The sequence below is a fragment of the Schistocerca nitens genome, chromosome 2, assembly GCF_023898315.1.
Source record: "Schistocerca nitens isolate TAMUIC-IGC-003100 chromosome 2, iqSchNite1.1, whole genome shotgun sequence".
Classification (NCBI taxonomy): Eukaryota; Metazoa; Arthropoda; class Insecta; order Orthoptera; family Acrididae; genus Schistocerca; species Schistocerca nitens.
Genome location: NC_064615.1, coordinates 650,099,936 through 650,116,103, shown reverse-complemented (window position 1 = coordinate 650,116,103; position 16,168 = coordinate 650,099,936). Strand labels below are relative to the sequence as shown.

At 39.3% G+C, this 16,168-nt stretch overlaps 1 protein-coding gene across 1 annotated transcript in view; it reads right to left on the bottom strand.

Moving 5' to 3' along the window:
* Positions 1-4,484: 4,484 nt before the first annotated feature.
* Positions 4,485-16,168, bottom strand: part of LOC126234542 (clavesin-2-like) — an 81,324-nt gene continuing 69,640 nt past the window's right edge. Inside the window, exons 5-8 of the mRNA XM_049943237.1 lie at positions 15,961-16,154; positions 15,742-15,852; positions 14,995-15,139; positions 4,485-4,656 (exon numbers count right to left, since the gene is read on the bottom strand). Of these exons, the coding sequence (XP_049799194.1) occupies positions 4,598-4,656; positions 14,995-15,139; positions 15,742-15,852; positions 15,961-16,154 (509 nt within the window). The 3' untranslated portion in view covers positions 4,485-4,597. The remainder of the gene's footprint in view (positions 4,657-14,994; positions 15,140-15,741; positions 15,853-15,960; positions 16,155-16,168) is intronic.

The window sequence follows — 16,168 nt, the reverse complement described above, 5'->3', positions numbered from 1 at the left end:
AAAAAAAGGACGGCCACAAAGATTCTCAATCCAGCGGCGGAAGATCGTCGAAGCTATAGTTGTAAGCATCGCGGCGACTTACATGGTGATGGCGGCGGTGCGACGCATTGGTGGCGGCGACGGCATGGTGCAGTGGCTGCGGCGGCGGTGGTCGGTGGTCGGCGGGCGGCAGCGGGCGGTGGCGGCGGCGTCCGGACCCTCGGGCAGCGGCAGATGTGTTGGCGGCGGACGGCGCTGGCTCGGCCGGTCGGCGATGGCGGCTGGCCCCTGGCGCGTCGGTGACAGCGGCGCGGCGGCAGCGGGCAGCGCGGCGGCGCCCGGCTCACGTGGCTGACTGGCGTGGGCTGCCTCGCTGCAGCGCGCGCCCTGTGCGTGTTTAGTGGAGCAGCCACGGCCCACGTGCAGCAAACGTGGCGGCCGGTTGGCGCATTCCATGCGCGAAGTGTACGGCGTTTTGCCGGGAAAAATTTAGTGTAGCGACAAAGTCACTACGGGAACGCAATCCCACTTCTGACACCAATTGTACAGGATGGCGGGTATGGGCAGGCGGTGGGCGTTGTGGAATAATAGGGTAATTTTTAGAGAAAGGCCATTTATTGGCTGAAGCATGATGAAAGGGGATACATAGGCCTAGGGAGGTGAGGGTGAGCCAGAGCTTATAATTTGGCGAACATTGTTCGCGAAGCTACCGAAAGTGGTTGTCTGCCAAAACTTAAGTCCACAGTGCCGTAGCACCGGGAGAAGCGGGAGATGTTCAGTGCTACAGGGCGCGCATCCGACTCGCGGGTGAGCAAGAATACAAGAGAGCGGGCCCGGCGACGGGCGGCCGGGTATATTCGACGCACCACGCGGCTTCCTCCACCCTGATTGGTCAGGACCGAGCAAACCGTGCGGGCGGCATGGAACTTTCCAGAGCGTCGCCTGCTAAGCGACGCCTGGGGCGGCGTTACCTCGTCAGCACACGAGAGAGGCGCGTGAACAAGGTGCCCTTTCTCGGTGCTGACTTCCTGTTACTAGACCGTGGGACGAAATAATTTACAGGCAGCTAACACTGCCGTCCGTGGCTTGGCCGAAATGGAAAAATGAAGTTACCGGTTGGAGGCTCATATAATAAAGTAAAATCCCTTATTGTCTGGCTCATCCTTTACAATATTTATGTTTTACGAAAGACTAGATTGTAGAGGATGTAATTTTTGTGAAAGGGATTCACACAAGTGTAAATAAACCAAAAACATTTAGTGTTTAAGTTCTTGTTTGAAGGAATTTTGGGTGAGTATATATTTTCAATGATACTAGTACCAGCGGAACTTTAGCACTTGGGTTGACAGAAAAACATTGATATACCTGGTATAAGTTAATTACACTCTAAGATAAAAAAAAGATGCATCACGAAGGAATTATCCCAATGGGATGGACATCAGTAACTGTGATGTACATATACAGACAATCAAATTATTACAATTTCAGAAAAAAAAAACTGGATGATTACAAACTGAACAAGTCAATAATGTGTTGTTCCAGCTCTGGTCCTTATGCAAGCAGTTATTTGCCTTGGCATTGATTGACAGAGTTGTTGAATGTCCTCCTGAGGGATATCGTGACAGATTCTGTCCAATTGGCACATTAGATCATCAAAATATGGAGATGGTTGGAGGACCCTGCCCATAATGCACCAAACGTCCTCTGTAGGGGACAGATCTGGCAACCTTACTGGCCAAGGTAGGGTTTGGCAAGCACAAAGACTCTCGCCGTATGTGGGCGGACATTATCTAGCTGAAATATAAGTACAGCATGGCTTATCATAAAGGATTGCAAAATAGGACATAGAACATCATCGAGTACCGCTATACTGTAAGGGTGGCGCAGATGGCAATCAAAAGGGCCCTTTTATGAAAAGAAGTGGCACCCCAGAACATCACTCCTGGTTTCCAGGCTGTATGGTTGGTATACCATCACTGTCTGGGGTGTCTCCAGACACGTCTTCAGCTTGGAATCTCATTGACTGGAGTAGAACAGCCTCTAGTGAAGAGTCCTACATCAAGCTGAGCCCTGATGTCCAGCAAAGATGTGCCTGGAGATGCCTTGAACAACAGGGGGATACCAACTTGACTGTCACCTGCCACACGCACTGACATCCACAACTGATGGCCTAGGATGCCATTTCTTTTCATAGCATGACCCACTTAGTTGTAATCCACGGCACACTTATAGCACAGCGGGACATCAATGATGTTCTACGTCCTGTTGTGTTGTGCTTCATGACAAGCCATCCTGGATTTACTTTTCAAAAGACAATGCTCACCCACACACTGGGAGTTTTTACTGCTTGTCTTTGTGCTTAACAAACGATATCTTGGCCAACAACATCGCTGTGTCTCTCCTCAATTGGGAACGTTTGGAGTGTTATGGGCAGGACCCTCCAACCATCTCGAGATTTTGATGATATAACATGGAAATTGGACAGAATTTGGCACAATATACCTCAAGATGACATCCAGCAACCCTATCAGTCAATGCCAAGCTTTCTCTTGAGTAATTAATCCAATTTTTCTGAAACTGTATTCAATCTACTGATTTCTGTCCCATTTGGAGACCTCTATGGTGGTGCATCGTTGTTTTTATTTACCTCAAGCAAAAAACTATCCATTGTAAGCAGATTTTTCCAGGTCAGGAATTATGATTGTTTTTCACCTTTATACAGATTCAGGTACACTCATTTGAAGCCAAAAACTTGGACTGGCACCCTATTCCAAATGGTTTCTGAGAGAGAACACATTTAATGTACATTTGTCTTTGGGCTGTTGGTGCGTGTGCTATATTCATTGGATTGATCATGGTAGCACAGTTAACTGGCAGTTAAGATTATTAGACCATATGCCATTAGATTTTTGTTTCTGAGGTTGGATGAGGTCCAAGGTATATAAATGAAAGATGAATACACAAGATAAACTGCTTGGTTGCAACATGGATGCTGCTGATCTCATTAGTGAATGTCCAGAAGCACTCAGACAACCGACACAACTTGTTCTACCAAGAGTAGAGAAATGCATTGAAGTTGATGGCTGAGGTATTCAAAAGTTTATTGTGAACTGTGCAACAGCTTTAATGTGATGTGTATGATAATGCTTAGAGGTGAATATGTTAAGAACACATATTTTTCAATTGATATTTTGTAAAGCTTACATTGTAATGTTTATCCGTGTCATGTGTAAACCTGGCAACACAGTGAATAATGCAGAAAATAAATAACAATGGATATTAAATATGTCGACCTAAGAAACCATTTGGGATAAGGCATATGTCCATATTAGGTTTTTTGTTTCAAATGATCATTCCTGTCACATCCCTGAAAATTGACCATTTCTCCTGGGACACCCTGTATATTCAACTGCCTCTTTCACACCAAGATAAATCATGAGTCCTATAGAAAGTGAAATGAATGTCACCAACACAGACACTATACAAGCAGTATACAAAGAGCAAGACATTAATTATCAAAGACACAAAACAGTTTCGCAGTATTGGCCTGAAATTATTTAACGCACTACAGAAAGATATTCACTTATTATCAAAGGAGCACCATAGAAGTAAATTTTTTTGTAAATTAAAAGTGTAACCCCTGTACAATACTGAAGACTTTTTCCCTGGTAATAGAATAGTAGCCACATCAGTTGAAACTTAGTGCCATGACCACAACAGTAACTTTGCTGTTTAACTACTCTATGTTCTAGTACTGATTTTATAGTTGTGTCATTATTGTAAAGTATGCTGTAATCTAGTTCTTAAAATTAATATGTTTTTAGCATCTATTTTGGTATCATAGTTTAAACTGCAATATTATATTCATTTTATTGTGGTAATATCATTCTAGTCTTGACACAGTTTATCCAGCCATCCATGGCGAACAGCATAGTATTGGTGATAAATTGGGAATATGATTGTAGTTGGAACATCTACTATTGTTTCTTGCTAACATGTGTTATTAACTCTTATAATTTGCACTTATGTCTCTTCTCAGTGGGGAATTCTATGTTTATATCACCACATATTCATTGTGTTTACTGTGTCTAAGAATTCCATATTATGGAAAGTACTCATCCATGTTGGAAGACACTGAACATGAATTGTGCATATGTGGACATTATTAGAACTGTCAGAAAAGTAGGATGGTAGTTTGGAATAAAATAATGATATAGGCAATACTAAAGAAAGTAAGCAGACTTAAAAAATATATGATAACACAGACAGCTGGTGTACATGGTCCTTCACATTCAGTTTATTATTCTATTGTAAAACGACTAAGAATCTGTAATAGAATAATGTTCAAGATACTTTGTTTGAGAATAATGTTCAATATACTTTGTTCAAGAATAATGTTCAAGGTACTTTGTTTCTAGGATATACACTTCTGCATTATTTCAGTGATATTATTGATACTCATTGCAAAAATGTTTCTGTTGTTTTTATTGAATAACATAGTACTAGAATTCTGTATTGTATTTTACTGACTTTTTATACAATTGTTTACATAACAATTTCTCTTACCATCTAAAGACATACATGTTAGAAATAGTCAGCTAAACCTTGACATTCATTTTCAAATTCCACTTTTGAAACTGTCTTGAGGTTTCATACCATATCCATATTTGTTCCATGCTGAAAAAAAAGTTCTGAACATCAGTTTTTCATTATTCATAAAACATTTAGATGTCTGAGCAAATTGACACATAATACAATGTTCGGGAAAATTAAATAATATTTTAAATGATTTGGGTCTGAAATAATGTTAAAAATATTAAATACTTAAAAAATGAAGATGTTAGACAACTAAATTACACTTTGGAATATTGACAAAAAGTTGAATATCTTTATGAGGAGACAAAAAAACTATTAAACAAAAGTAAATACAATGGTGGACCATAAAGGCCAACTTTAATCCAGAAGTATAAATAAATTTGAGAATAATTTTTTTCTGCAGGAATGTTACAGAAGTCACACTAATAAAATTTCCTGAAAAGGAAGATTTTATGTGGCCAATATCACCAACCAGGTGTCCACCTGACTGAATAATCACCACCAGACTGTGGCCAGGAGCAAACATAACAATCCAATACAGAGCATGCTGCTAGGACTAATATGCTGAACTGTGGAGCCGCTTCATGAATGAAAGTATCTGAATTCCCCCCTACAATTATAGCTTCTCTAAACTGCATAGTTGAGAAATGTCATTACAACAGATCCTTCAATCTCTCAACCCATGTGGCTACAATCTCTGTTTACTTATTTGTTTCATTTAATTATTTATTTAGCACTTTTACTTTTTCATCTACATTCTCCTTTCTTATCTCTTCCTCATTCTTAAGGAATCTATTTATCTCCCTTTCAATCTATCTTTACTTCTCATTCCATCCTCTCTGGACTGAGTCTGGTACTGTACTAACTGATCTACTCTCACTGATGACTCCCCATTCGCATCTGTCCATCCTTTTCCTCACTGCAGATGGGCCACTTCATCCTCTGGTATGAGTGTTCTGCCCTTTCTTCTCACTCTTCCGCAATCTATCCACCTCTCCTCCTCAAGAAATGAACTGATAGTTCACAATGCTAGGACTGTGTTGTGTACTTTTACTTTTATATCTGTCTATTGTAGTATTAACTGAAAACCGGTAACTATAATTGTTACACCATAATCACCAGAGGTACAGAGATCTAAAAATAATCATCATGGGTGTATCACTATGTCCATTAGCACTTACTGGCAACTTAGTTGAGGCAAATAATCCAAAACTGGTCACTGACAACTTTAGAAGTGCTCAGTCAGATCAATATTACTGCAAATTGACATAAAAATCTCCACAAATAATGAGTCTTGAGTTAAATCTGCATAACCTTATTAAATCTATTTCTATCAGTTTTATGAAGCTTAAAGTACGTCCTGCTGGTGGCCCGTAAATGTCAGTACAACGAGTTTGTATGTTTCCTGATTCATTAGTGAGTCACCACATTTGAAGATCTGTTCAACAAATAGCTGCTGAACCACACAACTGGTGACTTAGTTTTTTCCTTCTCCATTTTTTGTACCTGTAACAACTACCCCTTTCCCTTTGCTTGTTTCACCACATTACAATATTAGCTTGTTTTAATCAATACAAACTGTTCAATTTCACTGATGTTCTGATAAATGCAACATATTTGGAGATATTCCATCTGCCTTTTCACATTTCAGTATATTAGTTATAGGAGTTAATTCTGTTTATTACTGGGGCTTTGAGGTTTTGTGTAAGTTAGTAAATGAACGTTTCTGAAGTTCTAAGGCTTTGTAAAAGCGGCAGAATTTTAATTTTTTTAGTAGCTGTTTCAACTGCAGCTGTATTTATTCTATAGATCTATGTTTTGGGTATCTTTTGAGAGAATTTATGCTAAAAAAAGATCTAAAAATGTCTAAAGAAAACATTGAAAATCATTGGGATAAGATGGACACCTCTTTAATTTGAATGGATGCTTCCAACAGCTTCTTACCAGAAGCATTCAGATTCAAATCATGGTGTCTATGATACATAAAGCCCCTACTGTTTTAAGGAATTTTCCAAACTCTGCAATCACACAATTCACAGAATGCCTTCTGTAGAGCTTAACGTACCTCTCAGAGTGACAACAATTTCACACTAGTGTCAGGAGCATTCTCAGCAATGTGCCTGATGCCATCATCAATTGTGTGAATGAAGTTTCAGCCCAAACTGTTGCCTACACCTCCTACCACTATTACATGATCTTCTTTTCCAAAATCATTCTCCAAAGACCAAAATCACAGGTGGCATGATTGCCCCAGCAAGTGGCTTCACTATAGTAGTGACCTGGCAACCATTTATTGAAGGGTTTTGTACCAATTCTGATAGTCTTCTGCCCTGCAATAAGGCCTTCTTGATCTTATGAACACTTTCCTTTCTAGCCTTACCTTGCACCACCTACATCTACCTGCCGGATATTGTCAGACTGCTTCTAAAGTTGTTAAGTTGTCTTTATGTTTTATCCACATTTTCCAGAGTACTGAAGCTATTTAAAGTACTAGACTGAAACTTTCAGATTCGCACTATTTGCTGAATATTTTCACTGATTTGGACAGCTGAAATGCAACTTAGCCTTCTCATCTAGTCCTAAAATTACTTCTGTGAACTGAAGTTTCCAGTCATGTTTAAGTTTAAATATTAACTGTTCTTTTTTTAGTATTATATAGTGATAGAAATAATATTTGCATCTGGTCAGAAGTGAAGAGCATCATATTCATGGAGATCGTATCACAACATCCAATATGAAAATAATCCTTTTTGTCAATATAATGTAAACTGATATTTAAAAAAAATCTGCTCACCAAGCGGTGACAGGAGAACTCACACATAAAAAATGGTTTTATTTATGCAAGCTATCAGAGCCAGTGGCTCCTTCTTCTGCCAGAAGAGTTGAAAGGGAATGGAGAGGGGTGGAGGAAAAGGAGTGGAGAGATTTAGGAAAAGGGGTAGAGTTCAGAAAAGTCATCCAGAGCCCTGGGTCATGGGAGACTTACCAGACAGGGAAAGAAGGAAAGACTGATTGTTGGGGACTGCACTGGATGAGATTTTAAAACCTGGGAGATTAAAGGTGGTAGACAGAGTAATATCCAAGGCAAAGATTACTGCTAAAACATCATGGATTAGTTAATAAGAGTGAAGAAACTAAGTGCATTGTATGTAACAGAGGTGGGAGGTGGATGGCTAAAAATAGACAGGTCAGAAAATGAAAGATTTAGAAAACTAAACTGGAATGCTTCCCCCATGAACCATGGACCTTGACATTGGTGGGGAGGCTTGCGTGCCTCAGCGATACAGATGGCCGTACCGTAGGTGCAACCACAACGGAGGGGTATCTGTTGAGAGGCCAGACAAACATGCGGTTCCTGAAGAGGGGCAGCAGCCTTTTCAGTAGTTGCAGGGGCAACAGTCTGGATGATTGACTGATCTGGCCTTGTAACATTAACCAAAACGGCCTTGCTGTGCTGGTACTGCGAACGGCTGAAAGTAAGGGGAAACTACAGCCGTAATTTTTCCCGAGGGCATGCAGCTTTACTGTATGATTAAATGATGATGGCGTCCTCTTGGGTAAAATATTCCGGAGGTAAAATAGTCCCCCATTCGGATCTCCGGGCGGGGACTACTCAAGAGGACGTCGTTATCAGGAGAAAGAAAACTGGCATTCTACGGATCGGAGCGTGGAATGTCAGATCCCTTAATCGGGCAGGTAGGTTAGAAAATTTAAAAAGGGAAATGGATAGGTTAAAGTTAGATATAGTGGGAATTAGTGAAGTTCGGTGGCAGGAGGAACAAGACTTTTGGTCAGGTGATTACAGGGTTATAAATACAAAATCAAATAGGGGTAATGCAGGAGTAGGTTTAATAATGAATAAAAAAATAGGAGTGCGGGTTAGCTACTACAAACAGCATAGTGAATGCATTATTGTGGCCAAGATAGACACAAAGCCCATGCCTACTACAGTAGTACAAGTTTATATGCCAACTAGCTCTGCAGATGATGAAGAAATTGATGAAATGTATGACGAGATAAAAGAAATTATTCAGGTAGTGAAGGGAGACGAAAATTTAATAGTCATGGGTGACTGGAATTCGTCAGTAGGAAAAGGGAGAGAAGGAAACATAGTAGGTGAATATGGATTGGGGGGAAGAAATGAAAGAGGAAGCCGCCTTGTAGAATTTTGCACAGAGCATAACTTAATCATAGCTAACACTTGGTTCAAGAATCATAAAAGGAGGTTGTATACCTGGAAGAATCCTGGAGATACTAATAGGTATCAGATAGATTATATAATGGTAAGACAGAGATTTAGGAACCAGGTTTTAAATTGTAAGACATTTCCAGGGGCAGATGTGGATTCTGACCACAATCTATTGGTTATGAACTGCAGATTGAAACTGAAGAAACTGCAAAAAGGTGGGAATTTAAGGAGATGGGACCTGGATAAACTGAAAGAACCAGAGGTTGTAGAGAGTTTCAGGGAGAGCATAAGGGAACACGTGACAGGAATGGGGGAAAGAAGTACAGTAGAAAAAGAATGGGTAGCTCTGAGGGATGAAGTAGTGAAGGCAGCAGAGGATCAAGTAGGTAAAAAGACGAGGGCTAATAGAAATCCTTGAGTAACAGAAGAAATATTGAATTTAATTGATGAAAGGAGAAAATATAAAAATGCAGTAAATGAAGCAGGCAAAAGGGAATACAAACGTCTCAAAAATGAGATCGACAGAAAGTGCAAAATGGCTAAGCAGGGATGGCTAGAGGACAAATGTAAGGATGTAGAGGCTTGTCTCACTAGGGGTAAAATAGATACTGCCTACAGGAAAATTAAAGAGACCTTTGGAGAGAAGAGAACCACTTGTATGAATATCAAGAGCTCAGATGGCAACCCAGTTCTAAGCAAAGAAGGGAAGGCAGAAAAGTGGAAGGAGTATATAGAGGGTTTATACAAGGGCGATGTGCTTGAGGACAATATTATGGAAATGGAAGAGGATGTAGATGAAGATGAAATGAGAGATAAGATACTGCGTGAAGAGTTTGACAGAGCACTGAAAGACCTGAGGCGAAACAAGGCCCCGGGAGTAGACAACATTCCATTAGAACTACTGATGGCCTTGGGAGAGCCAGTCATGACAAAACTCTACCATCTGGTGAGCAAGATGTATGAGACAGGCGAAATACCCATAGACTTCAAGAAGAATATAATAATTCCAATCCCAAAGAAAGCAGGTGTTGACAGATGTGAAAATTACCGAACTATCAGTTTAATAAGTCACAGCTGCAAAATACTAACACGAATTCTTTACAGACGAATGGAAAAACTGGTAGAAGTTGACCTCGGGGTAGATCAGTTTGGATTCCGTAGAAATGTTGGAACACGTGAGGCAATACTAACCTTACGACTTATCTTAGAAGAAAGATTAAGAAAAGGCAAACCTACGTTTCTAGCATTTGTAGACTTAGAGAAAGCTTTTGGCAACTTTAACTGGAATACTCTCTTTCAAATTCTGAAGGTGGCGGGGATAAAATACAGGGAGCGAAAGGCTATTTACAATTTGTACAGAAACCAGATGGTAGTTATAAGAGTCGAGGGGCATGAAAGGGAAGCAGTGGTTGGGAAAGGAGTGAGACAGGGTTGTAGCCTCTCCCCGATGTTATTCAATCTGTATATTGAGCAAGCAGTAAAGGAAACAAAAGAAAAATTCGGAGTAGGTATTAAAATTCATGGAGAAGAAGTAAAAACTTTGAGGTTCGCCGATGACATTGTAATTCTGTCAGAGACAGCAAAGGACTTGGAAGAGCAGTTGAACGGAATGGACAGTGTCTTGAAAGGAGGATATAAGATGAACATCAACAAAAGCAAAATGAGGATAATGGAATGTAGTCAAATTAAATCGGGTGATGCTGAGGGGATTAGATTAGGAAATGAGACACTTAAAGTAGTAAAGGAGTTTTGCTATTTAGGGAGTAAAATAACTGATGATGGTCGAAGTAGAGAGGATATAAAATGTAGACTGGCAATGGCAAGGAAATCGTTTCTGAAGAAGAGAAATTTGTTAACATCGAGTATAGATTTAAGTGTCAGGGAGTCGTTTCTGAAAGTATTTGTATGGAATGTAGCCATGTATGGAAGTGAAACATGGACGATAACCAGTTTGGACAAGAAGAGAATAGAAGCTTTTGAAATGTGGTGCTACAGAAGAATGCTGAAGATAAGGTGGGTAGATCACGTAACTAATGAGGAGGTATTGAATAGGATTGGGGAGAAGAGAAGTTTGTGGCACAACTTGACTAGAAGAAGGGATCGGTTGGTAGGACATGTTTTGAGGCATCAAGGGATCACAAATTTAGCATTGGAGGGCAGCGTGGAGGGTAAAAGTCGTAGAGGGGGACCAAGAGATGAATACACTAAGCAGATTCAGAAGGATGTAGGTTGCAGTAGGTACTGGGAGATGAAGAAGCTTGCACAGGATAGAGTAGCATGGAGAGCTGCATCAAACCAGTCTCAGGACTGAAGACCACAACAACAACAACAAACTGGAATGAAGAAAGGAGTAGAAATTAATGTAAATTAAGCCAAGTGGGTGACGAGAAGAAAGGACATGTTGTATACTAGGTCCCAACTGCGGAGTTCTGAGAAACTGCTGTCTGGGGGAAGAATCCAGATGGCATATGTGATGAAACAGGCACTGAGATCACAACTGTCATGTTGAAAATCATGCTCTGCAACAGGATATTATGTGTTGCCAGTATATATCTGCTGCTTATGCCTATTCATCCTAACTTATAGCTTGGTGGTAGTTATGCCGATGTAAAAGGCCAAACATTGTTTACAGAGCAGTTGGTATATGATACATGTAATTTCACAGGTGGCTCTCCCTTTGATAACTTATGTTTTGCCAGTTACAGGAGTGGTATAGTTGGTAGTAGGAGGGTGCATAGGGCAAGTCTTGTACAGGGACAGTCACAGGAGTAGGAGCCATAGGATAGGGAGATGGGTGCAGAAGGAGCATAGGGTCTGATAAGGATATTTTGGAGACTGGAAGGGTGACAAAAAGCTATTCTAGTTGCAGCCATCCCGCTACCCTATGGCTGCCATCCCTGTGACTGTCCATGCTGCAAGACTTGCTCTACGCATCCTTCTACCACCATTCATACCACCCCTGCAATCCCTGTAACATATACCATCAAAGGGAGAGCCACCTGCAAAATGACATGTCATATACCAGCTGTTATGTAAACACTGTTCAGCCTCTTACATCAACATGACTACCTTCAAACTATCAGCTGGGTTGAATGTGCATAAACAGAGGGTGTATACCAACAACACACAATATCCTGTTGTAGAATATGCTCTACAGCATGACAGTCATGATCTCAGTGCCTGTTTCATCACATGCAGCATCTGGATTCTTCCCCCCAAAAACCAGTTTCTCAGAACTACACAGGTGGGAACTGTCACTACACCACATTCTTGGTTCTTGACACCCACTTGGCCTTAATTTACATTAATTTCTTCTGTCTCAGCATTTCTTCACAATAACTACTCCTTTCTTCATTCCAGTTTAGTTTTCTGTATCTTTCATTTTCTGACCTGTCAGTTTTTTGCTATCCCCCTCCCCCCTGTTACATACAATGCATTTAGCTTTTTCACTATTATTAACTCATGCACAATGTTTTAGCAGTAATCTCTGTCTTGGATATTACCCCTCCATCCACCTTTAAGCTCTCAGGTTTTAAAATATTGTCTAGTGCAGTCCCCAATAATCAGTCTTTCCTTCTCATCCTGTTTGGTAAGTCTACCCTGACCAGGGCTTCTGGGTGATTTTTCCAAACTGTACCCTTTTTCCTAAACCTCTCCAGTCCTCATCGTTCACCTCTCCCCCCTCACTGTCAACCCTTCTGCTGGAAGAAGGAGCCACTGGCTCAGAGAACTTGCATAAGTAAAACCTTTTTTTATGTGTTTGTTCTCCTGCTGCTGCTTGGTGAGTAGATTTTTTTATCTATCCAATTACATTATATTATGAAAATAAGGCTGACATTCCTCACAGTGGTGTTCTTTCTCTATGATTCTGTGGTAGTCTGCACACTTGACCATTTCAAGAGTAGAACCTTAAGCCAGGTATCTGGCTAAAAACCCTTGTTCAGTAAAAGGCAACAACCAAGGAAGTACTAAATCTGATTTCTGTAGATTATTGTCTAACAATTTTTCATGTGATCTCGTCTATCTGCTATGCTAAATAACTTGAGTGGTGAAGTTTGTTTGTGGGAGAAAATCAAAATGATTCATGAAAGATAATTTAGGTTTTGAAAATAAAAACGTAATTTATGAAAGATAATGCTCACATAATTTGTAGAGGCAGATAGTCTGACGTAAAGAATTGATTAATGGAGATTGTTTGATAGATGAGAACATTCACTGCCATTGAAACAATCAAAATAAATCATAATAATTCATTAGGTTACACACAAACATTAGTTTTATGATAACTGATGATTTAACGTCCTAGGTACATGTATGATAATACTGTTATAACTGCAAATGCACTAATATTATAGTTTTGTAACTATGAAATTGTAAACAACAGCATCTACATTGTTGGTTTAGGGAATCAACAATTGCCAGTGATGGATCACACCCGAGAGCACAAAATTACACAGTCAGTGTATGTATTGTGTTTCTGTGTGAAATTTGTGGGTTAGAGCAATGGATGAGTTATCACTCAATGAATTGTACTCATGTAACAATGTTAAAAATGTGCTGCAATCAGTTTTTACAGCAATTAAGCATGGTTTTATTGTTTTATTTTGTGTTGCTATGGCCATATGACATAATGACTTCATATTACAGTTTATACTGTTATTCAGGAACCGTGAATCGCTCCAAAGAGTGTAGTTAAATCAGAAATGATCACATACATTAACAGGAAATAGAAATATAAAAACATTGATACTCTTGCAATTAAATTGTAAGATTTTGCCATGATCAGCTTGTGTCATAAAAGTGGAAATGTATAGAAGTTAACAGTAAGAGTTGAAACAAACAGGGCTACAGCTAATGATTTTCAGCTATTCATTAAACAACCTGACACATTATTTAAGTTTTTAACTTTGAAACAGAATTAGACAATGTCAAGCAGAAACTTTCTAGATGATACCTGTTCTAGAGCTATCATTTAGTCCTTTCCCATTTTATGTAATCTACTTCTCTCTCATGGAATTTGGTCTATTGTTGAAAACAGTTTTGTAGATGCATCAAAACCACAACATCATAGTTTGAATGTCAGGATACAACTTTCTTTTAAATCAACTGAAATCCATTTTTTACAATTAATTAAAGGTGGACTGCATTAATGGTGATGACATCAAGATGCATACTACTAACAAGTGAGTCTCTGAGTTGGTGAAGTCACTTCACTGTACATTTGTGTTTTTGAGTAACATATTACCCAGACTGTTGGAAGAAATTCCACTTGATTTTCATAAAATTAGGTGGTTCCAACATGATGGAGCTCAAGCTCACGTTTCCCACGTCATTTATGAACACTTGCATTAGGTGTACCCTGAAGGTTGTGTAGGAAGAGGAGGCCTTACATTCTTTGTCAGTGTGGTCATATGATCTGAGATTATTTTATTTTTTCTAGGGGGGGTAATTTGAAAGGTCTTGCATATGAAACACTTGCTGAGACTGATCAGTCTCTTCTGATATGAATTCTAATTCCCTATAACATTGTTTGACAACTCCAGGGTTTCTTGAATGGGTACAACACAACTTTGCACACTAGTGTTGCCTTTATTGAAACAGGAGGATATCACTTTGAAAACATTTTGAATGCAGCACTTTACGCAGGTCAAGTAAACAAATAAAAGTATTACAAAATTTGTCATGAGCAGACCAACAGTTTTCTTATTTTTCACCCATAAATATTGACTAAATCATTTAAAAACCAGGGCTCCCTTTCTCAAAGTGATACATTTGTCTGTTTCTAACATACTTGATAGCTTGTATCATTACAGAAACACTCAGTATAAGCAATGCTAAAACATATGCATTTGAATGTGTGTGTGTGTGTGTGTGTGTGTGTGTGTGTGTCCATGTGTGTGTGTTTGTATGTGTGTGTGTTTAAATGTCTGATGAAGGCCTTGTTGGTCAAAAACTCATTTTCTGAGAGTCTTTTTGCTGTGCCTATCTGTGCCTAAGCATCTCCGCTAAATGGTGAGTAGCAACTAGCATTTTCACATCATTATTACATTTCCTGCTCGATTTTCCACTGTTGAATTTTGCCTAAAACATATTAAGTTAGATTTCCAGTCAATGGCTTAGTTTTTGCAAAATTTTCTTGGTTACCTTGTTGTATGCATGCTTCATGAGAAATTTAAATATGACAGTTCTTAGAAACAGCACTGATTAACACCAAACTATGAATATATTACCTTTGATCATGTTTTCATTATGTTGAATTTTGGATCTGAACGAACTGAAGTTGAAATCAGGAAGCATTCCTCCTAACTGCTTTGGTAGTATCTCAAAAGGCACATATTCATGCAGGGAAGACATGTTTCTACCATGAATATGAATCTGAAAAATTTAGTCATTAGAAACAGGTCTAACATTTACATCTTCATATACATATTACAACAATAATGTAGTCTTATTATAAACATTGTAGAAAAGGTCTTGTGGAGTCTAAATACTTGAGGATTAAGGGAGGCTGCTCACCGAAAAGCAGAGGTGTGGAGTTGTCTGTAGACATACACAAATGAAAGAAAACTTGCTAGCTTTTGAAGTTATCCTTTGATGAACTCTCTCTCTCTCTCTCTCTCTCTCTCTCTCTCTCTCTCACACACACACACACACACACACACACACACACACACACACACACACCATAATCAATCCACCTACCAAACAATAGCACTGGCACTGCTAGTCTATCTGGCACCACATAGGGACATAGGCATGCGTATGCCGTTCGTGTGCTAAGGAAAACTTCAAAAGCTAGCAAGTTTTATTTCTTTTGCGTGTGCCTATCAACAACATAGGATTTCAGTAAGTGGTCTCCTTTAATCCTAAAGTATTTATGGTCTTATTATAATATGTTGCTACACTAGAATAAAGAAAGTCTCTAAGAAAGGTAGCTGTTTCAGATTATACCCATATTATCTTGATATAATACTCACTCTTCTTCTCAGCTTTTCTTTCAAAAATGGTTTACAAAGTGCAAACACTGCACTAAAAAGTGATGGTGCATTTACAACATGGATACCCTTGAGCCTCAAAGGGAAGCTATCCTGCAAATCCATATTTTCATACATAAAATATTACTTCACACAAACATATTTTTTTCATAAGCATACATGGCATAATATTAGTTGCAGTAATGGAATGCTGATTTTTACCTGGAACATTTTAACGAAAAGTGATAAGTTTGATGGTGTTGCAACTAGGAAATGTTGAAGTCCGTACCCTGTCATATCCACAATAAATACTGCACCAGAAATCTGAACATGAGGATCTTCACAGCAAAATGAAAGCACTGTTGCTGTCAACCGGAAGCATTCTTCTAAGACAATCTTTTTGAAATCCACTTTTTCTGAAAGGCTGTCA